The sequence below is a fragment of the Aotus nancymaae genome, unplaced genomic scaffold, assembly GCF_030222135.1.
Source record: "Aotus nancymaae isolate 86718 unplaced genomic scaffold, 86718_ANA_hifiasm-v0.15.2.pri h1tg000029l, whole genome shotgun sequence".
NCBI classification, from domain to species: Eukaryota; Metazoa; Chordata; class Mammalia; order Primates; family Aotidae; genus Aotus; species Aotus nancymaae.
In genome coordinates, this window is record NW_026988442.1 from 48,680,606 (window position 1) to 48,704,224 (window position 23,619).

At 36.3% G+C, this 23,619-nt stretch overlaps 1 protein-coding gene across 6 annotated transcripts in view; it reads left to right on the forward strand.

Moving 5' to 3' along the window:
- Positions 1-1,587: 1,587 nt before the first annotated feature.
- Positions 1,588-23,619, forward strand: part of FIGN (fidgetin, microtubule severing factor) — a 131,672-nt gene continuing 109,640 nt past the window's right edge. For 2 of the 6 annotated variants that reach the window (XM_012440639.2, XM_012440641.2), the window contains exon 1: positions 1,588-1,851. Coding sequence is in view for 1 of the 6 variants with exons in the window: in XM_012440637.2 (XP_012296060.1) it covers positions 2,762-2,786 (25 nt within the window). In the remaining 5 variants the exon portion in view is untranslated. Of the gene's footprint in view, positions 1,852-2,616; positions 2,787-23,619 lie in introns of those variants that run through there. The other 4 variants (XM_064382667.1, XM_012440638.2, XM_012440637.2 and 1 more) reach the window with 3 other exon arrangements.

Sequence of the window (23,619 nt, forward strand, 5' to 3'; positions counted from 1 at the left end):
TTCCAACCTTCAAAGGTAACATTTTCAGCTTGATGGGCTCCTGGTGGAATATGTAATTTGCCTCTTTCGTTCTTAGCTTCGTTGAAATATAGAGGACTGGATGTCCACCAGGCCAAAGTATAAACTCACCATTTATCTATTAGTCATATTTAATGAAAACGAAGAGAAATTATGACCCAATTCACTCTCTTTCTCATTACAATTCCTAAAGAACTTTGCCGGGCACATTATCTCGTAGACATCATGATCAAATGTTATTGTTTGCTTTATTATCTCAGTTGGATGGTTGGCTAGTCTAGAATGAAATAGGTTGAAGGCAATACTCTCAGCCTAGAAGTCTGAATGAGGTTCCCATTCAAATGATCCTGATTGTTTGCGGGTGGGGCGGGGTGATTAGTAAACCAACTGAGCTTACACTGCATAGTAAGCGTCTGGATGCCGCACATTTACATCTAACAAGAGACCCCAGAAAACGTGTGTGTGTTTCTTAAACCTTATGTTCCGAACAAAAGGCTATCTCAGCAACAGACAATCAGCACTGCATTGCTCCCTGGGATGCGAGCAACACACTCAACTGCACATTTCATTCTTCCTCGGCTCCTAGCACCACAAAGCCCCTACTCTCTTCACACTCCTGAGTCCCCAGATTGCTCCATAGAGGGGGGTGGGGAAGGCAGAAGCCTAACGTCTATGCCTGCGCACCAGCCGCCGGCACCGGGGCCCCCCGGGCACTGCTTTCTCCGGCCCGAGCCGCCTGGGGGAGGTAGGGAGGGGAGTCCGGGAGCGCGAGAGGGGACCGCACACCTAGACACTTAGGATTTTATTTATTCACAGGGAGGCGGGGGAGGGGAACTGGGTGAATGCGGATATTCCCCCCGAAGTTGCCTCTTCTAAGCAGATCAAGTCATTTTCTGGCTGTTGCTGGGGGCCCCGGGGAGGGTGCCGGTGAGGTCTCGGCTCTCGGGACCAGATCCCGTCCCGTGCGCAGAGGGGGTGGGGAAGGGCTGACGGGCCGCAGCTGTCGAGAGGGCCGGGAGCCGGGAGGGAAGGGCCCGCGGGCCGGGGAACTGCGCGGCTCTGTCCCGGGCCCTCCAAGGCAGGCCGGGGAGCGCAGCGGCAGGCTGGTCACGCGTGGGAAAGAAAGGCCCCTTCTCCCGCTAGGGCGCTGCTCCCCTTTCTCCAGTCTGGGCCGCCCGAGAGTGCGCGCAGGGAGAGCTGCGAGTCCCCGCGCGCGTAATCATGACCTCGGGGCCCCCTCCGGGCCGCGTGAGCGCGTCGGGGAGGCTGGGCGACCGCCGCGGCCCCGGCCGTGTAACATGACCCGAGCGGCCGGCCGGCCGGCGCGGCGCGGCCATTGAGCCCTCCCTGCCCATGAATCTCTGGCGCGTCTCTAGCTCGCTCGCCCGCTCGCCTCCCGCCTCCCTTTCTCCCCCTCCAGCTCCGCGGGCTCCGAGCGCCTCTCCCTCTCCCTCCCGGTCCTCCCGCTGCCCGTCTCTCTCCACTGCCCGCCTCTCGCCACTGCCTCCCGTCTTCTCTCCCTCACGGCAGCCTCCGTCTCTTTCTCCCTCTCTCCTTTGAAAACTGATCTTTGGCTCTTAGTGTGAAAGTGATTTGAATTTGGCTCGGCGGCGCTCTGCGCCTGCGCCCAGCCTCTGGCATGCTGGCTCCTTCCAAGCAGCTGTTTTGGGTTTGAAATTCCAACATGGCAGAGGCTGCAGTCCGTCTTCCCTTCAAAAACTTGGAATGATTTCAAATCATAGGCACTTTCACTTAACCCTAGCTTCCATTCATCAGCAAACACATCGGATCGATGCTACGCTAACCTATCGGGTTCTCTCTCCGCGCGTTCAGGTAAGAGGAGCTTCGTAGTTTTCTACCATCTGTTTAAATTTGTTTTTGTTTTATTTTTAAAGAATATAAATACATACAAGACCTGTAATAAAGAGAGATCTTCGAGTTGTGCCGTAAACATTAAATTCGATTTGCACTCGTTTCTATTCTGTACGCCAACCTGCTGTCCAATTTCTCTGTTCAAAGTAGCCCTGAAACATTATAATGCATATTTTTGCTGCTTAATCATTGTAACAATAGTATGGGATTAAGAGTTCGCGATTGCAAGAATCTCGCTTTTCGCTATATTGGGCTTACTTATTACTATCTTTTTACTTCAAAAATGAAAAATAAGAAAGCGGAGCCATAGGGTGGGGCTAGACTTTCTTCGGGAACTAACTTCTAAGTAAATAAGAAGTGTAAATAAGAATCTTGCACACACACAAAAAGTTGAGGTTAAATTACAATCTCGTGGCTGGGGGAACGAGAAAATGTCAGAAGATCGGTTGCAGAAAAATGTAAGCACATCATCTAGGAGGGGGTACAGCGTGGTGGGCGTATTGTTGGCAAGGAACGGGAGAGAAAGATGTATAATTTAATGGTATATACAATCCACTGATCCTATTACCGTCCTCCCCGGAGCTCTTGTTAGTTTCAATGGGAGTGAGTGAAATTGACATGGACTTGCATTCCTGGTCATGTGCTTTTTTTCCTTTCTTTCTTCTCCTGTGATCTGAGATCCCCTTTTTGTTGATGTTGCTTTCCCCCTTAATTATATGCATGTAGGTTAAATGAATACCTGACGAAAGGGCCCACGTTTCAAGGCAGTGACATTTGATAGCTGAGAGGAAAAGTGGCTTTAATGAAAAGCAACCTTTGGAATTCCTGCTTGTGAGAAATCCAATTCAGCTTTTTGTGCTGCCAGCAAGAAATGATCAGTAGCACCAGTGTTTATGGTATGTCAGTTTTGGAATTTACTTCCTTTGCATCTAAATAGGAAAGACAAATGAAATAGCATGATAAAACCATTGAAGACTGCTTGGCAAACAGTTGCTCATGATATAGAATTCCTTTTTTTTTTTTTTTTTAAATATATGTTTAATGTCACCATGCTCTTTTTCTTTTGCTATCACTTGTTTGTATATTGCAGTTTTGATTAATATATTACTTGAATCCACTTTTATCGGTTTTAGCTGTCATCCAGAAGTTGCATGTTACTAGTAATGCACTATATAACTGCTGAAGTCAAATAGTATGTAAATTAGTCAAACTCAGTGTGGGTTTTTTTTTTTTTTATTTTCTTGAGGGGGGAGGCTGGGCAAAGGGGAGAGAGCAGGAGTGTTGGGAAAGATTACTAACTAATGAAAGTATATATATATATGTACACACACAGGAACAGGACTGGATGGAAATTTTATTTTTCTCAATCTATTAATGCAATTTGACTATCTGCTCTCGATGATTGCACTTTGTGGAGTAATCGGTTCTTCAGAGTGTGTTTTTTTTTTGGGGGGGACGCTGAGTGAAGAGGTATCTTTTACATAAAAATAAAAATATATATATTTTGATTGCCCAAAGTCCTTGATGCCTTTTAAAGAATAGGGGTAGGGTTTTTTCCCCTTTCCATTGACTTGTCTGCCTGTCAGCGCTTTTTACTTTTAACTTGTGACAGAATTAAATAATCAGGCACTGAAATTGACTTCATTTGAAATCGCTCTTTCCTCTTTCTTTCAAAAAAAAAAAAAAAAAAGATCAGTTAAATGGAGTGAGAGGGGGGCTTTCAATAGCTCTTGTGGCAGTGCCCTGTGTACATTTTGTGATATTCAATTAAAACTGAGAGGGAACAACAACAAAAAGATGTAAAGTATTTTGCATAACCAAAGGATGTGTCCACTTTAAACTGGCGTTTGTTGTTGTCGTTGTTCTATTTGTTATATTTACCCCATGACCATTAATTCCTCCTCAAAAGAAAGAAAGAAGGAAAGAGAGAATATGAAAAAAGAAATAACAGTGGAGCAAATCTGCCAGGGGTCTGTAGTGTAGCCGTGATCACTGCTCTCTCCTAACACAAATGTGAATTCGAAGAGAGGAACTACAAGACCCGTTGCGCGACATACACTTCTGGTTGGACCCTGGTGACTATTGAGCTAAATACACACCACACTTACACGATAGGAAGGATTTGATTGAATTTTGCATTTGGAACTTGTTGACTTTGAAGCGATCAATAAGAAGACTGTTTATTTTAGATGCACATAATTTGCCCTGAGAAATGTTTTAAGGAGGAGAGAGCACAGCTTTTTTTCCCCCGGAGCTGTTGGAGCGAATGGGATTGCCAGATGGGCGATTTCCCTCTGTGATGTTAAAGCTGTAATATATATTCAGAGCAGATTGGGCTGCTGCCTGTGATGAGGAGGATATTACATTTATAAATTTTAAATCGGAACTCGGACAATGTGCTGAGAGCAGAAATTGGATGGTTTGACTGTTCACCGTATTGATACTTAAATGTGATTTCTAGGTAGTACTAGTAACAATCCTTGCAATAATTCATAAAAAACATACTGGCATAGGCAATTATATAATTCATGACATTTAACAGGAGATTTGAGTGTGTAAATTGCCACCCTCTTAAGTCTCTGCTTACTATTAAATAATAGTCACATAATTCATTTCCCTATGTTTAAATGTCCAGTGTGCAAATGATGTTAACTTAGGAGCCTTGTTATCATATATTAGAATTCTAGGTGCGAAAGTTTATATACATGTATATAAAGTAGACACTTGTATATATGTATAAAGTGGCATTAGTGGCTCCTACTTTCTAATTCTTTACTCTGATTATTTTTAGATTTTGTTTGTCTCAAATGTGTGGCCTAAAGGAATCAGAGCTACAAACCTAAAAGACTAGAAAGTGGGCAAGTGCTCACACTCTGGCAGCTCTGCTGTTGCAAATTAAAAGTGTGTTGTGGTCAGGAAATGAAAGCTACAATGTCTCTTTTGAACAAGTCGTTTATCAAGAGAAACATCTATCAGGGACTGCCTTGTCACATTGATCCTCTAAAAGTTAGTTCTGAGGTGGAAGCTGCTTTGATGTTTTTGATCCTAAATTTAATACAACAGAAAAAAAGCAAGGATATTTTGACCAGTATAGATTTTTTAAAATGTTTCCTGGAACCAACAGGATCTATTTATTAGGATTTCACTATGTGTGAAGTTTTCTGGATGTAACAGTTGAAAGGTTGAAGGGGAAATCCCAGACTTTATAAATTGAGGATTGTTAAAATATACGTATGTAATACATATATTTTGGCTGGCTTCTTGGTGCACATGGAATGGACATTTTGAACATAGATTGTTCAAAATGTAAATTATTTTGAAAGAGTATTTTGGAAGAATATGAAGAGAGTCAAGAGTTTTTCATTCATTCGAATTTTAGTTATCCTCTTCTCCCTCTCTTTTACTCCTTCATTCTTGCTTCTTATTTTCATTATATTTGTGACAAATTAGCTTTTATTTGGAAAAGAAACATTGTTTCTACAAAAACCATGTCCCAAAACATGCTTGCACACATCGTCTCTATTGTTTATTAATTGTGCATGTTTATGGTTATCAATATAAACTACATGGACACATAAGTCCTTTGGAATTTCAGCTTAAAAATAGAGGTATCAGATTAAGCATACTATGTATTCTTGAATAATGAATATGTTGTATGCATTATTTAAAATTTAGAAAGTATTGTTAGGAAAATGACTAAGTTGAAAAAATCATTGTGAAAGCAGTTAGAAGCAGCCTGCTTCATTCTGGGAGGCAAAGATAGGAAAGAAGTGTTTCTCCTTTGAAATAGAGTTTCTGGATACTTGTCTTACATTGCTGGAGGCAACTTGTTATTTCATGTGAGTCTATCATCAAATAAATAGGGAAGAGTATGTTGGGAGTTTTGAGAAATGTAATACTTGCTAATTAATCATGTCTGAAATGAAAGAATCATAGCAGGGTAATAAAGTCTTATTGTTGTTTTCCTGGAAGAGGGTAAGACTTCTGTTTGGAAACTGTATGTGTAAGTTGATTTGCTTTTCTCTTCTGAAAACAGTTTATAGAGTCTGTTTGGAATTAATTCAAGAAACACTTTTTTTTTTTCTGAAAATACAGTATTTTTCTTTCTTCAATCTGTATTGAATCAGTGAGATTCTTAAAACTGTATCTGATATCTTCTGAGTGAAAGTAGGGGGTTTTATTCTTTCGTTGTATTTAAGACTCCTGCAGCTGAGTTTCCAGGGCTGATATTTTTCCTTCCCATAAACAGAAAATATTTTTTGTTTTGGTTTTTATTCATGTTAGGCAGGAACTTTGAAAACCTTTTTGTAGGTAGTTGCTTCTGATAAATATACAAGAGTGCAGAAATTTCATTAATTACTTTTAGATGATACTATAAGAGTGTAACCAGAGGGAAGAAAAGAGGTGGTATTTCCAAGAATCTGTAGAGACCATCTGTATTATTACTTGGCATTTCTAAGACAGTCTAAATATAAACCACCCGAAAAAATATGGGTAATTTCATTATGGGTTAATTCTTTCTTTTCCTGAGCTTCTGGTTGTCACCTTTTAGAAATTAGTATCTTGCTCAGTTCATGCAATAGGGACAGATACACAAAGTTTGAGAGTCTGTACTGTTTTTTCAGAATTTTCATCTCAAGGTGAAGACAGCCATGCTAATACTTCCCTGTTTTTGTTTGTGTGAGTGTTTGTATGCCTTCAATGATTGCCTAATTAAGTAATCAGTTTTAATGGTCCAAAATCAGCAGAATTACTAGGTGTATTTGAAACAATTGAAGGCTTTTATGTCTCGAACTTTCTAGTTCTTAGAACCTTGGTTTAATAGATATAAAAAGGTACTGTTTTACCTTTGATCAATATATTCTTGAGTGCAAATTTCACATACTACTCTTTATAAAGTACTATGTTCATTGTTGAAGAGTTAATACATTTGATTACCAGGAATTTAAATTGATTTATAAATTTTTGATTGGGAGAAACTATTCTGCAGTTTGTTGAAATATTGATATATGCTACTGATAGATAAAACTTGATTAATCAGCATATCTGCTGTTTTTCTTGCATTATTGATAAACTAGAATAAACAAATGGTACAGAAAATGATACAAATTTTAACTCTCAGTCAAAAAAACTTATGTGTCTTTCTTTTGAGATATACAAGAGCTAATGTTTTAGTGAAATCGGTTGAACTTAGAAATTATTTGGGGGTACCACTTGGAAGCTTACAAGTCCCAAATTATTCTGCCTTTCAATTAACACACACACACACAAACAAACACACATACACACACACACACACACACAGAGGGGAGAGAGAGGCAGAGAGAGGGGGGAGAGAGAGAGAGAGAGAGAGATTGTACCTACATTTTTGTTTATTGAAAATGAAAGAATGTTTTCAACAGACTGCAAATAAATGGCCAGTTTTTCCATGGTTGGATTTTGTCATTTTCTTCTTTTTTTCCTAAACTTGAATTTTTAACGTTAACTTTTTCATTTAACTCTGGTAGAAATTTTAAGCATAGTTGCTTTGGTATGATTGCTGATTACTGATCCTTTTGATATTTTTGATGTTATCATTTAAATGGCAATTTTATTTTAGATATGTTTATTTTAAAAAGTAAAATAGTAGAAATAAGGAGTACACAAGAATATGCTCAAAATACATGGTATGTATTAGTTTTTAAACAAATCAAAAGCAAGAGGTATGCCATGTTTTCTTAGGGCAGCACCACAGGTGCCCGCTCAGAAGCGCTGCCTCAGTACAGCACATCCGTAAGTACCTGTTGACAACAGTAGCTAAGAGACTGAGGAGGCAGAAAAGATAGGTGATCAGAAACCATCAAAACACAAGATATCATATGGCACTTTCTGTTAATAATATTTACATATTTTATGCAACAAATCTGCTTGTTGTCTTGTTATTTGAATATTGACACTTTGCTTAACATTGCATATGGTGGGCTGTTGTTTCGGGGTATATCAGAAGGAGTAAATCCAAAGGAGAATTTCAATTTAGATGTATTTATGTTAAATGTATGTATAAATGGATATGTTTGCTCATATTTTAGCTCTCATGACTTTCACAATGCATTTATAGTATCACTGCTTCCAATCATTTTTGAAACTGATACATCTTGAAAACAGAATGCATGATTTATTATATGAAGGGCCAAGGTTAAACTTCTTTTTACCCTATAGTTCAGCTTAAGTATTGGTATTTTTGTGTTGGGAAATGTTTTTTAGAAAGTATATTTTATTATCTTGGAAAATTTGCTTTTTACTAGGTTTCTGTTCTCATTTTCATAGGATGAGAAGCTTTTATTCAAACAGTTATTAAGGATATACAATTTACAATAAAGCTTTTTTTACTATAGAATATAAAATATAAAATACCTATAAAATGTTTTCTTTTATCCAATTTCATAATGTTAAAAATACCTTTAATTTCCTATATGTTTTAATTTCTGCTGGCATTTTATATACTTATTCCATTCTGCTTGTGGATGTATTCCTGGCACGAGAACAGAAACTGCATTTTACTCCATTCATATATATATATATGCTAGGAATTACGTGGATCTATATATATATATATATAGTTTTTCCCGATTTAAGTAATGTTTGTCTTATGTCAACTGGATGCTTTTTAAACAACTGATAATTAAATGCCATCCATGTATGAGAGTACACTAATCTGACAATGGGTAACCTCTACTTTCATGCATTAGTTCATGATGAAATATTATTCTTGGAAATAGTAACATGCCAAATAACATTTTAAAAGTAGTGCAATGTGAAGCCGTGGATTTCGGTATGTTGTTCTAAACTTTCTACTTATGTTTTGACTTATCCTCACCATTTACAGACATTTTTACCTTCTTCTAGGACAGCTGCATAATTCTGAGTCCCAGTGCAAAATTAAAATGTGAGGTACCTTGTTCAAAAATTAATTTAAAGACAGCAACACAGAGCATTAAACAAAATGCAGGGCCCTTCGGGTGGGGGCGTGTGTGTGTGTGTGTGTGTGTGTGTGTGTGTGTGTTGGGGGGAGGGGGACTGTGTGCCTGCACAAATGATAGGTCAATGAGGCCAGCCCTGCCTTCATCACCTACAGACTTTTATCTGGGGCCAACTTTGTGGAAGTCACTAGGTTTCCTATTGGAGACTGACTATTCCACAATGATTCCATATGCATCTGCCGAAGAAGATACTACTAAAACTGATGGAAAATGGACCACTAAATATCTCCTGCTCTTTCTATACCCGAACTGGGGATTGAAGTATTTGCTTTTGTCTCGTCTTGCCCTATGTCTTCATATATCTCCTATATATCACGTGAATTCTTGTGTAAATATTCTTAAAAGGAACTTTTTTTTTTTAAATGAGTTACATGTAGGTACATACTTCAATACTTATTCCCAGGCTCAGAATAATTAGGTTGGGAGGGTTTCAGTGAGATTTGCAGTAAGAGCCAAGGAGGTTCTCTATTACCAAGCACTGGCACTGCCCCTCCTAGATTAAGGAACAAGTAAAATGAGGTTTTTTTTTTTTTTTTTTTTTTTTAATGTAGAAATCCTATATTATCTAATACAAACTACTGAGCATTAAAAAAGTGAAAGCATACTCATTGAGTGACAGGAAGGAAGGGCAAACCCTCCAAATAACCTTGTTATAATGGTATCAGTATTGATACTTTGACATTACAAAGTGGTGTTTTAGCTATATAAACATGTGGTGACAGCTGCGTTAAAGATGAAAAGTAGCTCTTTCATGCAGTAAACACTAATGTTGCAGTATGCTATTTTCAAATCCTGGACTCAGTTTGTCAACTTGTATTTCAATACCCCCCAGACCCCGAAAATTAGAGTCATATGACTCCTTTATCCCTTTGGTTTGACCAGTCTGTGCTGATAGGTGGACAAAACATTTACATTGTTGCATCCCATAGTACTTATCAATGAGATCAAACTTCATACTGAGATACCTAAAACTGAATTTTGAAGTCAAGTGGCTTTTTCAAATCAAAACTGAGATATGATGGAATGTCCAGCAAGTATGGATCTGAGTGCACTTGAAGTTGCACCATTTATTTTCAAAAGATATTTCTCACATCAGATGACTCTGCCAGGAAGGGAAATATCAAAGAGCTTGGAAAAAGTAACTATTCTTTTATGTAATCCAAGACTGGGGTGAAAGTGGGGGGCTTTAAAGATATTTTTGAGGAAGAAAAAAACTGAACTTATTTTGAATGCCTTGTTAGACTTTGTGGGGAGAAATGCTATGTGTGAGACTTTCTAAGAAGAAAAATCTTTGCCCTGTGTAACAACAAGGCATCGCTCTCCACACTGATAGGCACTTTAATAAAAGAAAGCTTGGAAATAACTATTTTAACAGTGTCCCATTTAACTAAAAATTTACCCCACAGTTTAGGAATCTTTTTAAAAAAAATTTTATTTATTTATTTATTTTGTTATTTTTACTAAGCATTGCAAACTTGAAATATTTTAGTAGGTAGTTAGCCACTATTCATATTTTCTAATGTTCTGTGTTCTGTCTATAAATTCTGTAGTATAATTTCAATTGGGAGTCTTCGTTTCCTGCTTTACTCCTATACTTTGGAATGTTGTATTTTCATTTTAAATGTTTGTTTTAAAAATGATCAAACTAGGAATCTGGGTAAATAAGTGGCAATATAGAATATTGTTATGCCAAAAATAGCTTTTTTATTTTTCATGTGTTAATTTCTTTTCCCTTTCCATTTCAAATTGAAGATTGTAAACTTTCTCTTAGATCATATACCTCAATGACGCTAAATTATAAATCTTAATTAGGTATGATTCACTGATTTTAATCTTACAAGATAATTATCCTGAGTAGGATAAAAAGGTTCCCTTAAGATTGAAGGCATTTTCATTATAATCCCCATTTTCAGATCAAGCAAATACTATGAAATAAACAGTACTATTATTCTTTTATGCTTAATAGTTCATACTTTTCAATTAAAGTATATGGACAAAGAAATAAGGCTATAGATATGGCAGTCTTATTGTTTGCAAACTAAGTGCTTTTGATAAATTTTACTGCTAGGAATTACATGGATCTAAGGGAATTTTTTAAATAAAAATTACAGTTTTGATTATCTAAATGGAATATGTTCTCATGCATGTGCATAGATATATTTCTTTGGGAAGGTATTGATGTCAGGGACACTTTTGTTATTTCTTTATGAGTAATTAGGTTAAGGGGGTTAGTTAGAAAATGTATCCTTTCCTGGAAATGAAAAATTACATTCAAGCAGAGGTAAAAGAGTAGAACATATTCTTGACTTTAAGTACTTAAAAAGATATTTTATGAGTCATTTTTTAAGAATAATACCCAATATGTAACTTGTTAAGAATAATCGCCATTTTTACTTTCTAAAGCACATCTATATTAAAACTGACTTTCTGTTCATGACTTGCAAATCTGGAGTCAATTTTAGGCCCAACTTACAAAAGATGTGGGTCTTATTCCCCCTGCCCTTATCGTGGTATCCTATGCCAGTAGTGTCAGTACAAAGTTCTCTTTTAAAGAGAGATTTTTATTTGCATTATTCAGAAGATTAAGCAGCATTTTGGGGGAGGGAAATACTGATAGGACCCAAATATAGACATTGGGACCCCAAATGGCCTGAATCCTTGTCAGACAAACTGGAAGGAAAAAATATTACCAGCTTTGGAGTTTTCTATGCCTATATGAACAGTGCTTTTTCTTTTTCTGAGAAGATTTTAAACATACTATGAATATAATAAGTGTTACCTAATTGGAAAAATATGTTTTCTATAATTCTGATAGTACTAATCAACCAATTATCCATATGAATTTACTCATGGATGGTAAGATAGTAGAATTTTGTTCAGAAATAGATGTTCAGTCAGAGCTGCTATCTCTTTAGAAAAAGTAGAAGTTGTACATAAGCAAAATTCTTTTGAGAATTTTTTTAAAACATAGGTGTCAAATCTCCATCAGTAACAGTCTTGGCAGTTAAAGTATTGTAAAAATTTAATATTGAAAGCTTTTTATTATGTTTTGTTCTTTAATAAGTCTCTAAATGAGTGTATGCAGTGCAATAATGCCTTTTTTGTTTACTTTTTTGATTTTTGTCTTGTTTTATTTTAGCATCAAAGTAAAAAGAGCTTATGGGTAAACTATTTGGTACTACTGATTTTTGAAGATATCTAGTAAGGACAGTACAACATATAGTATAGGTTTGTGTATAATGATGGGTAAAAACCTACAGTTTTACCACCATGTGATGATAGATCCTTGAAATTTTACCCTACTGCACCAAAATGCCACAACCACTAAGATGGGAGGTGTTGCTCATATATGATTGGAATATACATGTATACTTTAATACATATTTAAAAAATATTTGTCTGTATTTTCTAACCACAGCCTGCTGATGTCCTTTGCTTAGGGCTAGAGGGAAAATGTTTTCTGCTATTTTGCTATTTGCACACTCACCAAGAACCTCTCTGTCTCAGCCATCTTCCTACCTACCTAGCTATGTACTGTTTTGAAGAGCTGTTATTTTTCTTTTCTTTCTTTCCTTTTATGATATTTATCTGCAAGGCTGGTTATTACTTGATCAGCTGGAAAACAAAATTTCATTTCGGCCACTGGAATATGATATTTAGATCATGAGAGGTAGTTTGAATTAATTAAGAGGATAATGTTAGGCTATATATTAGAGAAAAATAAAACAACATTTGTTGTCAAGGACAACCTACCCTTTTTCATGAAAGACAATATGTAGGAATAGGGGAAGTAGCCACAAGTCCGAGAAAGTCATTGAGGCAAGGCTAAGGTTAAAGACTGTTTTCATGTGGTTGTTACTCAAAATGATATTGGCAATTTTATAAATTAAATCCTAATATTAATGATGTAAAATAACCCTTATTACTTATTAAGAATCATTGACCAGTACTCAGTAAATAGCATGTAGCACTATTTTAACAAATTATATTCTCCATTTTAGGAACAACTGATTCTATATCAAATCCTGACTATATGGGATTTGTGAGTATGCAAATTAAAAGAACTATTCTCATTTTTCTCCTCGTAATTTTAAAAGCATGGAAACATATACATGCCTTTAAAAATGGTTCAAATTATTCTCAGACTCTTTTTTCTCTCTCTCAACATACTCAAGTTGTTTAGGCCACAAATGAAGTGACAAGAAAATTCATGGCAGATGGAGGTACATGTCTTTTAAGACTTCTTTTGGAAACTAATGTATTTATTTGCCATTATGGAAGTTCGAATCATTGAAGGAGTTAATACTTTGAATTGATTTTAGAAAAATTTGATGTTAAATTTTGTATCAACTCAGTAAATGCTAGCTGTAACTTTATGAACAAACAAAAACCCAAAACAAACAAACAAACAAAAAACAATAAAAAAGTTTTGCCAAAGCCCTACACCAGATCAATTATATGAAATTTTAAGCTCTCAAATGACTCTAATGTAAACCAAACGTTTACACATCTCAGGAGATCTTAAACTTTTCACCTTTTAAAAAACATCATTCTTCCTGGTTTGAAGTTATGAAAATAAAGATATCTATTCAGAACTGAATATACTAATGACATATACAGATAGTTCATTATCTGGCTGAAGTTCAACAACCTATCTAGACTTTTGAAAACATTTCTACCAGGGCTATAAGACCACCTCAGTAAAATAAGAATGATGAAGGACAGTATTAGCAGAAGCCCATGGTCTATCATTTTGTTGCCTTGCGTAAGCCATTCAACCTCTCTGAGCCTTAGCTTTTTAGTTTACTTTTTTATAAAAGAAGAGATGATTGAGGTGATCCGACGACTATTAAGATTTCTTGCAGTTTTGTATACTCCATGACCGCTTTGTCCTGGACTAGTAAACTCAAGTAACTTGGACCCTTGCTAGTGACTTAAAAGATGCAAAATATTTTTGTTTCTTGTAAAAAAGCTCCAGAAATTATCTTGGAAACAATGTAGAAAGCTCAAGGACCATTTATTACTTTGTTAAACCCATCAGCAGAGATGATAAGCATTCATTAAATATGCTTACTAATTGTTTGCATGCAAAAGTGTCAGCAATTCTAATATCTTAAGAGTCGATGGGTATTAGTTAGCTAATGCTTTTCCCCTGTAAGAGATTTCAATAGAGTGGCAATCAGATTAACATAAGCAGTGGAGTTGGGACCTCAAATCCTTAAAATATTTAGTATGAAAGTGGATTTTTATCAATACCTTTGGAAAGCAATACCTTTTTTCCTGTACTTTATCAGCAACTAGTCTTTGTTCACCTTCTTTTCACTTCCTGGCATGTGCTTCTCCACTTGTTGAAATCCTACTAGGACTTTTGTATCCAGGTCAGATGTTGCATCATCTGTGAAGACTTCTTTGAGGCACCCTAATTAGGATTGATTTTGACATCTACTTACTTGTCCCCTAGAACATTTGAAATATCTCCTTTAGATCACTTACCATCATCTTTCTTCTACTACAGATTGCTAGGCATTTGTGTTTCTGTATTATGAAACTGTAAATTCCTTGCGAGCAGACACATCTAATTCATTTTTATTTTTAATCTCTTCAACGTGTGTTTATAGTATAAGACCTATAATAGATATTCAATAAATATTTGGTGAATTGAATTGATGAAAGCATAGGAGACTATCACTTGGTTAATATTTTATTAATCTTACTTTAAAAAATTGAAAGATGCTATTAAAATATTTAAAGAATAGATCTTTGAAAATTGTGTATTTCATTAAAAAAATTGAAACTTCTATATTCTTTATGTAATGTTATTACCAAAGAAAGACTTTATAACCCTGAAAAATAGTTTTATAATTGCATACTTTAAAAGGAGCTTACAGTCATTAATTCTATTTTTGTATCTCTATATAGGAGAGCATTTAAACTCTTTTATAAAAAAATTATTATGCTATCTTTAAAATCTTATAAAATATAAATCTATACCTACTTTTATTATAGGTATAACAGATAGCTTTAAATCACTATTTTCTTTTGAAATAGTTTTTTCTCATGTGTTTGCAGTCGGAAAAATTTGAGGGTACAGAATCATAAAATATTAGACTTTGAGACTTCCAGATTGACTTCTTACCAATGTAGAGTTGATTGACAGCTACTCTGCCTTTGGTTGAACGTGGGAAATAAGTACCTCCTAAAGCATTTCTTTCTATCTTGTCCTTTCTCTGATAAATAGGCAGTTGCAAATATGTGCCCTTTCAGTACTCAAGACAGATTTCCTGAGAAATATGATGACATTGGGTGGTAAAATGTGAGATGCAAACGAGTTGATCTACAGTTGATATGATAACTTAATTCATGAATGTTTTTGGTTAACATTTTAATTGGCCCCTTTTTCTAACTAAACAGTGTCTATTAATTTAATTTGTGCTAAATACCTGGCAGTAAACAATTTAGCTGGGATTCCAACCAATAACTCTGTCTTTTAGGGGTTCGTAGCTTTACCAGTTGGATTTCTGTGCTTGTGGAAGGGTCAGTTACTTTCTCAAATCTGCCATGAATGTTACAATAAATAGCATTATAGTATTTCCAAGGCAAATTCAGTTTGATCAAATGTTAAATTGTAATGAGTTAGGCAGTAGTATTTGACAAGATTTCTACTTTACATTTGTATTTTTTAACCTAAAGATGTACCAGAGAAAAGCATTTGCTCACATTGCTTAAATCAAAGAACCCAGAAAAAAAACAAAGACTCTATTGTCATTCTTTTAAAAACACAATTTTTACTAAGAAAACCTATAACCTTTACTGAAAGCTCACTCGTTTTCTTCCAATTTGGGCTCTTGAGAGCTGAAAAGTTCTAGATGCTATCTTACCACTTCATGTCGAAATCTAGGTTGATGTCATACACTCTATGTAGAGGAAAGTATCTGCAGTGCTGATTGTTGAACCTGAATTATTACAGAGATGTGCCATTTAGTGAGCTACAATGGACAAATGTTGCTTAGTTAATTGTATGAAAACACTGTGTCTTCAGCAAAGAGCTCTAATAGTACAGTATACTGTAGGTAGAACAGTAAAGATTGTGAAACAATATGTTAAAAGTAGCAAAAGCATTTTTGCAATTTGACTACAACAGTGAAGACCCATGTGTTTAATTCTTTTGTTAAATAGACTCTCTGGTTTTCTAGACATCATTCCGTATACTTCAAGTAAGATAAAATTGTCAAAATGTAAATTAAAAGCCATCAGATTGAGAGTAAAGACCACAAATTATAAAGCCTTGTGGTGGTAGCTTGCCAATAACCAAATTAAATCTAGGGAATATTTAAAAGACAGAGGCTTAAAATTCTACTTGGTTTATAATCAGGAAGTTGTGGAGTTTTAAACTAATAAAAATATTCATGAAAATTATTTACCTATAAAATGCCACCCAAATTTTCCTTTACCCTTCTGGTAGAGGAAAATTGGGTGATTCCTCTCCAATGTAATCATGTAAGTTGGTGGCCACAAACTATGAGCCATGGTCAAACGTCAGTGGTTAATTGTTTATTTTGTTGCCTGCCTTCTTTCACTCCTTTCTCCTTCCCTCCCTTCCTTTTTATTTATTTATTTATTTTACCCCTATATGCATTGTTGGCAGCTGTCAGTAATTGAATTTTTAGCTAGATCTAGACATGGCAATTACTGAAAAATATGAAACTATATTTGTCCTCTTGGCCTAAGATCTGAAATAAAAGATAAAATTATTTCAGGTCAATACATCTACATATGCACATGTACCTGTGCGTGCGTGGATGCAAGTGTGTGTGTGTGTAGAGTGTGTGTGTTGTTCAGTAGAGCAACCTGTCTTTGCAACAAATGACAGTGTTAAAAGCTCTTTCATTCTGAATGGACCAGTTCGTAGCTCCATACAGACACCATCTAAGTGAACCAATTTAAATATCTTTCCAGATTCTTGACTAAGTGGTACAAGTCTGTCTTGGAGGTGGCACTTATTTGTCCCTTATGGGTTAGGTTTGGTTTGATATTCAGTTGAAGTGTCAGTAAACAAGATTTATGAGAATTTAATTAGAACTAAAATTGAAGATGGATATTGAGGTCCAAGTTTACCCTAAAATGGCTTAAATATATTTGTCCTATATGCATGAAAAAAATGTTTTCTAATGGACTCTTTCGATTAGAATAGAAACTAATCACAAATAAACATCTAAAATGTGCTCTCATGATACAATTGTTTTCATTCAGTGGTCGACCACGCCTTCTTTTAGCCCTGTCTTTGTCCAGGGTTTAGTTTAGCCATGCATATGTCCTTGAAGATAGGTAGCATCTTTCACAAGATTTTGTATAAGTGAAATCAGATACCAGTTTTTATTGCAGAATCAAGCCTACAAATGTTTTTCTTTGAAGACATTTTTAATAGAAACAGTAAGGTCTAAATCATTTAAGCAATTACCTGGACATTGTAGAAATGGGGCTTAGCTTATTCTGTAGCCCCAGATGTTTCCAGATTCCAGTAATAACTTGGTCCAGATATTTACAGCTTAATTTTCTGTGCATGTGCACTTGTCCACAAATGGGTCCTATTTCCCATTTTCTGTTGGACAACTGGGCTACTTAGAGGTTAAAAAAAATAATAAAGTGATTTTAGCTTGGGTAATGACAAGCATTAATGGTGATAATAAGTTGCTTCTAGAAACTTTGATCACTTAAAAATATATAGAGGCTAAATTTTAGAGGATTTTATACTAAGAAATAAATTGTTCAAATGCATTTTGCCTTATGGATGGGAATGAAGTTAATAACCTCACCGCATCCCTCAAAATTTTAGTCTCGATGTGCTAGTGATCAAAGTGATTCTTCGGTTTTTTAAAAAAATGCATATTCTGGCACTGGTTGGGTTATCATGCAGGCTGCTAGTTTTTCTTTGCATCACTACCCTACAGGTTTTCCTCTTCTTACTAGAAACTAAACAAATGGAAAATTATCATTGGTAACCATCTGCTGTGCAGAAATTTTACATATAGCAGTTAACTCTATTTTAGAAAACAAGACCAAATGAGTGCATTATACTGTTGCCAGTAAATAGCAACAAGCACTAGAGCGTTCCTTTGGACAAGGCAGGCACACAGGGAGCCAGCATTTTGTTATGGGAAATTGGTTGGTTGGGTTGTGGGGCTGCATGTGCCTAGAAATTTACTTGTGTGTCCGTGTCTGTGTGCCTATGTCTGTGCATATATTGCTGATGTGAAGAAAGTGGTTGCTTCCTCTCTGCCTTCTCCTTGTGTCTCCCTTCTTACCACCATAATTCCAGTCACGTAAATCAAAGTAATGTAGATGTAAATAAATCAATTCAATCACATCATCCTAAATCTTTTTATTCACTTAAGAAATAAACTTGAAATCTATAAAGTTAGACAGATTAAAGATTTGTAAAAGTATGTAGGCTTCAGATCAGAATCTTGGTTTTCTTCGCTGTACGTGTTATAATGACTAGTAGCTAGCCAGTGCATCTTTAAATTATTTTCTTGTCATGTCTTCTGCCTAAAAAAAAACCTTAACAGGAAATTAGATTGAGTATATGTACAAAAGATATTGACAGGCAATGACTATTCATATAGCTGCTGTTGAAGTATGGATGCTGTATTGAGGGTAGATATATAATGGAATAGACAGAAGTAAGCGGTTAGAAAGAATTTATTCAAATGGACCAGGTAAGGCATGTTTTTATAGTTATCCATATAATCTGTAATCTTTCTCGCTTGCTCTCTCTGTCTTATATATATAATCTGTTTATTATATCAATATACTTAGACACTCGAAACCTATAATCTCTCTCTTGCTCTCTAACTTTCACTTATTTGATACTGGGATTTTGCCATATAGCAAGAAAAGTTGTTTAAAATGGGCAGTATATTGAGTTCAAAGGACCCATACAGTTCATAAATTCTCTGGTGTCTACTGGATTTTTCATCAGGGAGACTTCCAATAAAAATGATCTATTTTAGAAATAATATTGTTTAGTAGGTTGAAATGTGGTGTAATAAAATTAGACCTTCAGTCTTCTAAAGTTACTACTTAGATGGCACCCTTGGGATGGTAAAATGGCTGTATAAGCAGATGAATCAGACAGTTCCACTGATGGGTACATTTGTCAGTCTCTGTTACAGATATAATATATTCTTATATCTGTAATCCTGACACTGTTACATCCAAATGAAATCAACATGAGGTTGTCATCTTTAAGCAAATATGTTAAGTGTTGTCTTTTGTGCTTTGGATTTGAAAGAAAGGGGCCCAGGGGAGGCAGCATCATGCAAATGGAACAAATCCCATTTCTTCTGAGCTGTGCTGTTTTTCCCCTCCATGGCAGCTGGCTGTGTTATCTTTGTGTGTTTCTCTGAGTGCTGACAATTCTTTCAGTGATCTAAGTTAGGGCACATTAGAAAGTGGAAGCAGCTGTCTGTCGCTATACTGAGAGACGTGTTTGCTCTACTGCAAAGATGAAGGACCATGAATCCTTGACACACTCTCCCCCCTCCCCCCTGTACTTTCCAACATGATCAACATTCAGACGCACAGATTGTCTGCTTGGACAGTTTTTTGTTCTGACTGACAGCATCTGGCATAGACAAATTTAAAAATACATAGCATGCCATGCTTGGAATTGGAACATCCCTTTTTTATTAATCTTCTCATTTAAACCATTCATTTACATTTCAAGAAAGGTTACAGCTTGATATGGTTGAAACGTTGATTTTTAAATGAATAACCTTCTAATGAAATGTCTTGAATGAGTACCAAGCAGCTAGTGTTCATTAAAAATTACACCCGATTAACATGGCCTTGAAAGCCTGAGAGGAAAGGGATTTCTTATTGTTTTAATCCACAATGCAGTCCAGTGTTTACCTTTCTGGCACAAAGCGAATAGAAATGATGCCTGTACTTGCAACACTTCTGATATTGAACACAACTATGATATCACCCTTAAGCCGACAAAAACACTTGGTCTTGTTTAATCAGCTTTCTTTCCCTCTGAAAGCCCTCAAAGGGGTTAAATTTTTTTAAAAATGTTACTGAAATACACTTCTCTCAAATGTCCCACCCCTCCATCACCCCAAAATGCTATGTCTCTATGCCCACATCAGAAAAAGAAAAAGCTTCTATGTTTTCAAGTGGAAGAGTAGTAGAAAACCCTTTTAGGTTAAACACTTCCCCTGACCCTAGGATGGTGGATTTACATTCATTTGTTTGCATTACTTTACTAATAAAACACAACAGTGCAAAAATTGTTCTCTTTCTCTGCCTCACTCATCCCCACACACATTCGCATTTCTTATTCATTCTCAATTCCATAGTCAACCTGAGCAACATGCCTAGCATTCATGTAAAAATAATATGAAAATTGACCACATCAGTCAGTCTTTGGACTTTGAGTCCAGGGGTGGAGGAAGGAATATGGGGAGGATAATTCTCCTTTTATCATGTATTTTAGACTTTTCATATCACTGCAGATTTCAGTTGTAACTACTCAATCCAAGGGTAGCCACATTATTAAAGAGTTCTAAGGGGTGTTTGGAGAAGGCAGGTGGTACAAAATTTTAGGAAAAAATACATTCAAGTGCTGGACAGTAAATATGTAAAGCAACGTACTGGATAACTTGGAAAAACAGGCTTCAGAGGGAAGTTCAATTAACAGTTGTAAGCAGAAGAGGTGATGTATTTCTTCAGCACATGTAAGAGGTCACTTGCTTTAGGATAAATTTTGACGAATTCCGGAGAGAAATAAAAATGAAAACAGATTACAATTTTATATCAAAGGCACTTTTAATTTTTGAATATGATAGGGGAAAATGACAGGATTTCATTCCGTGGATTATATATAATTACTTTTTATATTTTGCTAATATGTAAATCATATACTTTTTTTACTTAAACTGTTTATTTAAGCAAAAAAAAAAAAAAAAAACCTTAGAAATGAACACTATCTTTGAATCTGGAGTCAGTTTATCTACCCACACCTCAACCCAGATCCTGGCTCTATAAATTTAAGGTAGACGTAATTCGGTTGCTGTTTTTCTTTTCTTTTTTTCCTAAGAAGCTAATGGCAGGGAATCCAATTTGAGCGGATCTAGTTCCAGTGTTTTGATTGCTAGTAAATGTTTTATAATCAACGTTTTTAAATATAAATTACGTCCTTTGTTATTTTCCATTTTGATTTTTTTTTTAATGACCAGTTTTTAAAGGTAGTGCCAATGTGCATATGTAAGCAAACTGGGAATGGGTTAAAGTACACAATTCCCTTGTGTAAAAAGCCAGGTTTAGCAGTAATGCTTTTAATCTGGACTTGTAGAAGATTCAGGAGCATCCATAGATCTGCTCCAGTAATTACCATACCCCAAGTGGCACTGGAAGAGACATTTGCCTAAAAACTTGATGTCTTCATTACGCTGTTTACATTTTAATTAGAAAGATGAAAATTACTGATTCATACAGACAACTATAGTTTAAGTGGTTTCGTTCACCATCCAATAAATCATAAAAAACCCCAGAGTTGGCATAAATAGTTTACTAGGAATCATTCATGGGAATAATGTGTTGGCACTATAAGCTGCTTAAAATATGTTTTTATTTAACCAGAGGTAGAATTTGCATATAAATTAGAGAATGGCATTTTAAGTTGACAGTCATTTATGCAGAATACCGCCCACATACAAATACATATAGGGGCGTATGTGTATACTTTCTTTGAGTTTATAGGTTTTTGCAGTATTGTGGATGTAGATATATACCCAGCCCCAGCCTATCAGTTTTTAAAATGTGTGTCCTCTTTTAAAGTCCTTTCAGAAATGCTGTGGGTGTTCTAATGCATATCCACAAACATCTTTTATCTGTTGAGCAGTATCAACTTGTAAAAAAGGAAAATGTTTATTTCTTGTATGTGTATGTCTGGAAAAGGAGTTGCTGTTTCATTAGCTCATTCATTCCCTCTTTCCTCTCTCTTCCATTCATTCTCCCCTAACTTTTCATGTACCTGTCAATGCTGCTGCCCTAAAACCGCTCCCACTCAGAGCGTCTGGACTGAAGCAGGGTGGCTGTCAGAGTCCATTCCTGAGTCAGCAGCACGTCCATTGCCTGAATCTTGCGACAGTCACTCATCCAGTTTTTCCCTCCCCAGGGGACAGGCGTCTTCCTCATCAGCAAGGAGGAATGACCCTTCTGCCTGACATGCTCAAAAATCCCGAATCTCCCCACATTGGTGTGTGAGTTCAAATCCCCCCTCCTGGAGGCAGGGCTGGGACTCTTGCTAATGACTCCAGGATACAGAGGGTCAGCGCACTGGTGAGCTTGAGTACTGAGGCATTGTGTGAGCCGAGTTGTATATTTTTCCCATAACTGCAGACTCCTCTCCTTCTCCTCTCTCCTCCCCAAACCCTTTATTATAGATCAACATTATGCAAAAAGGAACCAGGCATAGCCACACACATTATAAGCTATTTTCCTTTTCTTTATCTTTGTTAGAAAGTTATCGGTCATGGCTGAAGGAGGCTCTGTTATTTTTTGTTTGTTTATTGTTGTTTGGTTGAAAGGAAGCACACAATGAATGAACATTTATATTATCTCAGTGTAAAATTCACATTTTAGGGCCACTGACCGTAGATAAAAATGAATTTGAAAAATATTACATGGGAGAAAGAGTGTATGCATAAATTTTTAATTTGGAATGCTATAGTGGTCATTTTTTTAAACTTTTGGATGTGAATGATTAGGCTGAAACTCACGCTAACTGCCTGATGTGATTTCTGGGAATTAATGGGTATAAGATTAATTCTCATGAAGCTGCTTTAGATGGTAAATTTTGTGCTTCACTTCTACATCTTTTGGTTTGCCTTTTATAAGTTCTAGAGAATTGTCAAAGTTTGAAGATGCTAATCAGTTATTTTTAGTGGCCCACAATATTTAAGATTTTAATGGAAAGACACTAGGATCAGTTTCATGGTAGTCCAGGTAATTGATCTAGGTAATCAGACCAGGAGTTTAAAAAACAGTAATTAGTACTTTGCAGTTGCCAGGCAGAATTCCTGAACAGGTTAGTTAGGGTAGTAGTGGAATTCATGGGCATATGCTCATTGGTTTGCTCTACATTTCCTCTTTTTGGGGGGAGGTGAGGCAGGGCACTTACCAGGTTTCTGTACTTCCTAGATGTGATTAGACACAATAGTCGACATCTGTAAGAACAGAAACATGCTGCTTACTTGTAACACATGGCAAAATTCTAATAGTTCTGTGCAGTCTGGTAAATCCTGTCTGCTTTATGCAGTGTGGCCCGAAACAGTTATGTGGTGAGGGAATGCTGGCTGCTGGCCAGCCATTGACTATGAAATCCTGGGTACCTGAGAGCTTATCAGTTCTTTTGCTTTGTAAAAGAAAAAAGTGATGAAAATGTTGGTAAACTGCCATGAAGGTTTAAGGCTTCTGGAACAAGGAGCCGTGTAATCAGATTGGAAAATGGAGCTTGAGATTCTCTGCATGGAGAGCAGCCGTCTGTGGACCCCGTGAGCTGCTGTGCAAGTGCCCGAGCTGACCACTTTGTTAGCAAATCAGCTTGTTTGCTGCAGCAGCAGGGTGGAAAAGACCAGAGCTTGTGATGGTATGTAACGGAGGGAGAGCTGTTGCATGGCACAATCTAATCAGCTTGCAATTAGCT